Below are 7,712 nucleotides of genomic sequence, written 5' to 3' on the forward strand. Positions count from 1 at the left end.
TAAAAAAAAAAAGTCTTCATTGCCAAATGATTGGACCCCCCCCCCCCCCCCCCCCCCAGTTCCTCCTCTGATTCCATCTCCTTGGGGGAATCCCCTCCATGACAGGTGACATAAGGTTTTTTAAAGCAGGGTTTGGTTTGAGTGGGCAGAGTTTGGGAATTCCTTAGCACCCCAGAGCTCCAGAGTTCAAAGGAGTAATTTAGGACACTGTGGGATGGGTGTGGGGGAGTGAGAGCAGGCATCTCAGCTTCCACCCCAACATCCATCAGAACAGTTCTCCTTTTATATGCTTTATGCAGAGAAGGTTGGAAACCATCAGGGAGATCCCAACCCAAAGCTTCATGTTTCTTTCAGGCCCTTTGAAGAGGAAATGAATAACATTAATACAAACAATGACAAGAGATTAGAGCAAACAATGGACAGAACATAATGGCCATCCTACCTGCCTCTTAAAGTTCCATGATTTTTCAGAAAATATTTCTTTTCATTTATTCATTGTACAACCATTTTTTGAGCAAGCATTGTTCTAGGCAAGGTGTTATAGCAGTACATAAGGCAGACACGGTAGAGAGGTTTATGGCTTACCTAATGTCACAGAGATTTAATGTTCAATAACATGCAGGTTGGAGAGTTCCTGGTCCCATTTGAAAATCAGTGCAGAAGGACAGGGGCAGGTACTGAAAGTTGGGTAGTCAAGGCCTAATTGGAAGCCTAGAGCAAGGGCACCTTGGCAGGTAGGTTTTTGCCCAGCTGTTGGTTGTAATGTTTCCTCCTGTGAATTGACTGGTATGAACTGACTAACTGTCCTAGTGGTCTGAAGCATTTTGGTTCAAGGAGAGGCCTGAGAAAAGAGGGAGGTGGGGAAGTCAGCAGAGGAGAAACCTTTCAAGGAAGGAATCTAATGAAGGGAACTCTGTCCAGAGACTCATGGTAGCAGAGTAGAGTCATATGTTTTGGGCTGGTGACTCTAGAGGCCTCTAAGCATGGCAGGGCCAGCGTCCTCCGTCTTTGGTTGGCCAGTCTTCAAGGAGTAGTCCTGGCCAGAGACGCACACCCTGTTCTTGTCAGGATCCTTGGCTTTAATGAACAGATCTGCTGTTGCTGCTTCCTCCTACTCTGTATAAATGCTGGTCAGAACTCACTCCATCCTTGTGGCCTTTGGAGCTCTGGTTTCAATAGTTATGATCTTTCCCCTGTACAGGTTGCTTAGCAACTGAGGATGGGAAAGTAACAGAATGCTATGCTTGTGAAGATAAGTGGAATGATGCCAGCAACCCCAGGGATAAGCAATGGGAGGCTGCAAGGCACTTGGGAATCTTCCACTTCCGTGGCCTCTCTCTCTTTGGCATAGCTCCACTTTCGTCCCTAAGTTCCCTATAAGCTTCGACTCCTTCCCTACAGGGTTGCAGAGAAAGTAGCTATGTGGCATGTATTGGTCCATTTCTGTTGCTTGTAACAAAATACCTGAAACTTGGTGATTTGTAAAGAAAAATGAAATTTATTGCTTACAGTTTCTGAGACTGGGAAGTCCAAAGTCCATCTGGTGGTGGTGACAGTGACTCAGGGATCTCACATTGCAAGATGGTGGAAGCAGAGAGAGCAGAGAGAGATAGCTCACCATGTACTCTCCTTTTAAAGACCTCAGAACCACTCCCATGACCATCATTATTAATCCATTCACTACATTATGGTCCCACAATCCAATCACCGCTTCAAGGCCCCACCTTTCAATTACCATAACAGGATTTCCCACCATCAACACTCAACAGTGGGGATTAAGCCTCAGTGAGCTGGTGAGTGCATCTGCTCTTCAGCACAGCATTTGGACGTCTACTCTGCCCTATCCCTGTAAGTAATCACCTGTCAACAACAACAACAACAACAATATAATAACTCCTTGTAAAGCATATGGAGTTGTCTGTTTCATTCTTTGGTCTAAGGATACCTTTTCAGTTTGGTGTGCACTATACTGTTAGCTCACACTCAGGCACTTTCTTTGTGGGTAATAGATGTGTTTAATATCCAGACCAGCATTCTCTATGTCCTCACTGGCCAGGAGTGCCAGGAGCAGGGTGACTGGATTTCCTGGGTTCCCCACCATTGTCTCCCCCATTGTTCCTCCTCTGCATGTTCCTCGGTCTGCAGGGAAGAGACACTGCAGCTTCAGCCACTGTTCCCCACTCCCTTGACCCTCAGCCAGTTCTCTTCTCCCCAGCTTCCTCTTTGAGGAGGCATCCCTGCTGCTTTCCCATGACGACCTGTTCTACCTCACTTGGCCCACTGCATACTGGCCTCTCCTGCTCTCTCTGCCCTCCTAAGGAGACCCCAGGGAATGCCTCCATCCAAGCAAAGATCAATTTGGACCCCTCCCTCTATACTTTGTTCTGCTCCCTTGCAGTTTCACGGTGCCCTGGGAGTTCTCAAGTCCTGCCAGGCTCTCTCTGGCCCCTGGGAGTAGAGAACAAGGGGTCTCCGGTCCTGTCCTCTTGTTTCCTCACCCCATCAGTGTCCTAACAGAACCCTGGGGTTTAGACCCCACAGCTGCTCATACTTTCTGGAATCCCCTGGAGGGTCTAAGTGGAGCAAGTTACCTGTATAGAACTGCCAGGCATGGACAGGGTGGGAGCTGCTGGGACTGACCAGGTTCCAGGCTGTGCAAGTAAGTGTATGGCAGCTTTGGGTCACATGGCATCAGGAGATGGTGAGACTGGAGGCTCTGTAGCACTTAGAAGCATGGGGGTCCCTTGGGGTCCAACTGTACAGAACACCTTTTCCTGCTTCTTTCACAAAGTATGTCAGGGTGATGTTACAGAAGGCATTCTCATACAGCTTCACAGACTTTGTGGTGACTCAGGGTGCCTGAGATGCTTTGCAGGGACAATGGCATTAGGAAGACACTCTGATCCCTTCCCCAGCAGGAAAGGTCTGAAAGAAGAAGGTGGCAATGATAGAGGAGCTGGAGCAGCAGGGAGAGGCCAGCATGACCTAGGATGTCTTCTCTGCAGACTGGGTGACTCTTCTCTGTGCTTCTAAAATGTTGTATATGTTTATACACTTCCATAACTTCCATACATGTCCTTTCATGACATGTCCATGTGTTATCACCATGACCCCAAGTCACTAATATTCTGACTACTTCTCTCCCCCACCAGTATGTGAACTCCTCACAAAATGTTGTATATGTTCATACACTTCCATAACTTCCATACATGTCCTTTCATGACATGTCCATGTGTTATCATCATGACCCCAAGTCACTAATATTCTGACTACTTCTCTCCCCCACCAGTATGTGAACTCCTCAAGGAACATCTAACACTCAGCCTGGCCCATGAAAAACACTTATGAATGTTTGGTGAATAAATGGATGAATGCCCAGCCCCAAACACTAGGAAGTAGGGAGCTCCACTTCTGGAACTTGAGATGCCCTACATTTGGTCTACATTTAGGATCCATTGTGATTTCAGACCTTCTTCTTGGCCATCTCCATGGCTTTTGTTTTATTTCCTCTGTTTATTGTGTGTGTGTGTATGTGTGAGTATATGTTTAATTAAGTTTTCTTTCTCTCTTGTCTTTTTTTGAATAGGTAATACACACAAAAAATTGAAAATATACAAAAGGGTACTTAGTAAAAAAAAAAAAGCTTTCTGGCTTGCAGCCACCTACTTATATTTTCTTCCCAAGAATTACTATTCCTGGAGGCAATTACTGTTATGAGTTTCCTGTTGATCTTTCCAGAGGTATTTTAGGTATAGACATATATATATATATATATATATATATGGTAGCATATGCTACATACTGTCTTGAACCTTTTAAAAAATTTAATAGTGTGTCTTGAAAATTGTTGTGTGTCAATGCATATTGAGTTGATTCATTCTAATTCTATTAGCTGCATAGGATTCCATTTCCTTAATATATACACAGTACCCTACAAATCACTAAGAAAGGTCAAATTACTTGATAGAAAGATGGTGTTACGGGTTGAGTTGTGTCCCTCCAAAGTTCACATCTTGAAAACCTAACCTCTAGTACCTCAGAATGTGAGTGTATTTGGAGACAGAACTGTATTGAAGATAGAGGTAATTAAGTTAAAATGGGGTCATTAAGGTGGGGCCTAAACCAATATGACCAATATCCTTTTAAGAAGGGGGGTTAGAGCCCAGACAACACAAAGGGACAACCATATGAGGACATAGAGAGAAGGTGGCCATCTGCAAGCCAAGGAGAGAGGCCTCAGAAGAAACCGAATCCACTGACATCTTGATCGGCTCCCATAATTGGGAGAAAGTACATTTACATTGTTCAAGCTACTCAGTCTGTGGCATTTTGTTATGGCAGCCCATAATCAAATATCGAATAATCAAAATACAGATTTTGATACTAGAAGTGGGGTGCTGTTGTAACAAATACCTAAAAATGTGGATGTGGCTTTGGAACTGGCTAATGGGTAGAGACTAGAAGAATTTTGAGACGCATGTTAGAAAAAGCCCAGATGGCCTTCAAGAGACTGTTGGTAGAAATATGGATGTTGAAGATGATTCTGGCGAGGGCTGAGAAAGAAAATAGAAGAGTCGTAGGAAAAGCTTCTATTATCTGAGATATATACATATATCATCATGAACAGAATGTTGGTAGAAATGTGGACATTAAAGGTGGGGCACGATGGAGTGGTTTCCTCTTTGGTTCCAGGAGGCAGAACTGCCACCCCAGTGGGCCCAGAGGATAGAGCATGGAGCCAAAAGAGGATTACTCTTCAAATATAAAATTGAATAGAATTTGCCCTGCTAGGTTTCAGACTTGCTTGGGACCTGTGACCCCTTTCTTCTTTCCTATGCCTGTTCCACCATTGTATTTTGGAAGCAGATGACTTGTCTGGTTTCACAGGTTCATAACTGAGAGGAATTTTGCCTCATGATGAATTGTACCACCGAGTCTCACCTATACTTGGTTTACATGATAGTTAGATGAGAATTTTGGACTTCGAGTTGATGTTGGAATGGGTTAAGACTTTGGGGGCTGTTGGGATGGGGTAAATGTATTTTGCATTTGAGAAGGACATGAATTTAGGGGAGGCAGAATGTTAGGGCTGAATTGTGTTCTTCCTCAAATTCATATGTTGAAATCCTAACTCCCAGTACCCCAGAATGTTACTGTATTTGGAAATAGGGCCTTGAAAGTGGTAATTATGTTAAAGTGGGGTTATTAGGGTGGGCCCTGCTGTAGATTGATTGAATTGTGTCCCCCAAATTTCACATATTGGAAGCTTAATCCCCACTGTAACTATTGAGGGTGGAAATTCCTTATGGTAATTGAAAGATGGGGCCTTGAAGAGGTGATTGGATTGTAGGACCGTGCCATAGTGAATGGATTAAAAATGGTGGTCAGGGGCGTGGTTCTAGGGCTTTAGAAGAAGAGGAGAGGAGAGTCTGTCTTTCTCTCTGCTCTACCATTTTCACAATGTGATACTCTGCCATCACTGTCATCGCCAAAGCCTTCACCAGCTGTGTTCCCTAGACTTTGGACTTCCTAGCCTCAGAAACTGTAAACAATAAATTTCATTTTCTTTATAAAATCACCCAGTTCCATGTATTTTATTACAAGCAACAGAAACGGACTAATACAGGCCCTAGTACAATATGACTGATGTGCTTATAAGAAGAAGAGATTAGGACACAGACAACACAGATGGAAAGATGACCACAGGAGGACACAGTGAGAAAGTGGCCATCTACAATGCAAGGAGAGAGGCCTCAGGAGAAACCAAACCTCCCAACACCTTGATCTTGGACTTCTAGTCTCCGGAATTGTGAAAAATAAATTTCTGTTGTTTAATCCCTTAGTCTGAGGTATTTTGTTATGGCAAACCTAGCAAGCTAATACAGACAGGCAAAGGATATTAACAGAGAGTTATAGAATAGAAAAAGAGAATACAAATGGCTCTAAACACATGAAAAGATGCTTACCTCACTCATAAGAAAAATATAAATTTAAACTATGAAATACTATTTTACCTAATCAGTTTATTTTTTACCTTTTTTAAAAAAACCTAATCAGGTTAGTAAAGATAGAAACATTAGATAATGCACCATTATCATATGGGGAAATGTGCACTCAACATTTCTGGTGGGAGGGTTACTTAATAACATGGAGGGAAATTTGCCAATATCTAGCAGTATTAAAATGCATATACTTTTATTATTATTATTATTATTATTTTTGACTGGTAAGGGGATCGCAACCCTCGGCACGGTGTGGTCAGCACCACGCTCAGCCAGTGAGCGCATGGGCCATCCCTATATAGGATCCGAATCCACGGCCACAGTGCTACCAGCGCCGCACTCTCCTGAGTGAACCACGGGGCCAGCCCAAAAATGCATCTACTTTTTTTACTCAGCATCTTGACTTCATGAATATATTCTATAGATTTATCCTTCAGAATATAACCTACTCACATACGTGTGAAAAAAATAGGTGCACGTGAAAATTCATTACAGCATTGTTTGTGAGAGAAAATATTGGCGACAACCTAAATGTCTACAAGTAGAAGACTAGTTATATCAATTACGGCAATTATATAATGTGTAAGGATTTTATGGTTATGTTTTCCACTAGACATCTGTGTATATGGAATGAGGTGAAAATGATCCGTAGTAGTCATATCCCAGAGAGATAAATTCCTTGAGAAAAAGAAAATCTGTTTTAAATCTGAAAAAATAAGAGATCAAAGTCTGCACAAGCTCTCTGGATCTCACCATAGATGTGCAGGGTGGATTCCTCCTCAGTGGTGACTTCAGAATTCTTTTGGTTTATCTGGGCTTTGCAGGATCCTGCATCTTTCAGGGTCAGGTTCTGATGTCAGCTTTAGTAGCCTTTGACCATAAAGGTTACATCTCCTTTGGGGTATGCTAAAGCAAGAGCATTTGGGGGACCAATCCAGGCGACGTGCTCAATCTCTGTGTCTACTGAGAGGTTTAGTGAGAGAGTCACGGAACCCTCTAGGATCTCTGACACCACTGTTGGGGCTGAGTTCTTTCCAGAGGCTCTTAGTCCAGCAGAGAGAGAGAAGGAGAGCCTTGGAGGAACAGCTGGACTCCAAGCCAGGCTTCATTCATTCATTCACTCAATAAACACATATTGGGCATAAATGCCCGATACTAAGAAATGAAATGAGATTCCTGCTCTCCTTTTTCTAGGCCCATTGCCTAGCAAAGTTATTAATTAATTCACCAAACACTCACTCCCACGAAAATAGCTTTGTGTTTTGGGGTGAATTTCTGAATTCAACCCAAGAGGGGAATTAGCTTTGTGTTTTGGGGTGAATTTCTAAATTTTCCTGATAATCAGGTCACTTATCTATGAGATTGAGATGCTCATACCTGCACCAACTTTCTCAAGGAATATGGTAAAGATTAAATAAAAGCAAGCTGTCACAAATTGTAAAAAAAAAAAAAAATAGTGAATTAAAAAGAAGCATCTTTTAAAAAATAAGATGATAGGTGAATGGCTAGAGGGATGGCTAGATGGATAGGATGGTGATACAATAAGTAAAATAAAAAAATAAAACATTCATGGTAGAAACTGGGTGGTAGGCAAATGAGTGTTCACTGTAAAATTCTTTCAGTTTTTCTGAATGTTTGAAAATTTTATAACAAGAGTTGGGGAAAAAATGAGCCTGTCCCACCTTTATCATACCTTACCTTGTTCCTCAT

General features: G+C 42.6%; 1 protein-coding gene across 1 annotated transcript in view; it reads right to left on the reverse strand.

Moving 5' to 3' along the window:
- Nucleotides 1-7,712, reverse strand: part of LY9 (lymphocyte antigen 9) — a 19,011-nt gene extending 11,299 nt beyond the window's left edge. Inside the window, 9 exon segments of the mRNA XM_008591176.1 lie at nucleotides 291-357; nucleotides 930-982; nucleotides 984-1,111; nucleotides 1,990-2,031; nucleotides 2,033-2,139; nucleotides 2,617-2,694; nucleotides 2,697-2,867; nucleotides 6,738-7,075; nucleotides 7,696-7,712. Of these exon segments, the coding sequence (XP_008589398.1) occupies nucleotides 291-357; nucleotides 930-982; nucleotides 984-1,111; nucleotides 1,990-2,031; nucleotides 2,033-2,139; nucleotides 2,617-2,694; nucleotides 2,697-2,867; nucleotides 6,738-7,075; nucleotides 7,696-7,712 (1,001 nt within the window).

This window comes from Galeopterus variegatus, unplaced genomic scaffold (genome assembly GCF_000696425.1).
Source record: "Galeopterus variegatus unplaced genomic scaffold, G_variegatus-3.0.2 Scaffold6725, whole genome shotgun sequence".
NCBI lineage: Eukaryota > Metazoa > Chordata > Mammalia > Dermoptera > Cynocephalidae > Galeopterus > Galeopterus variegatus.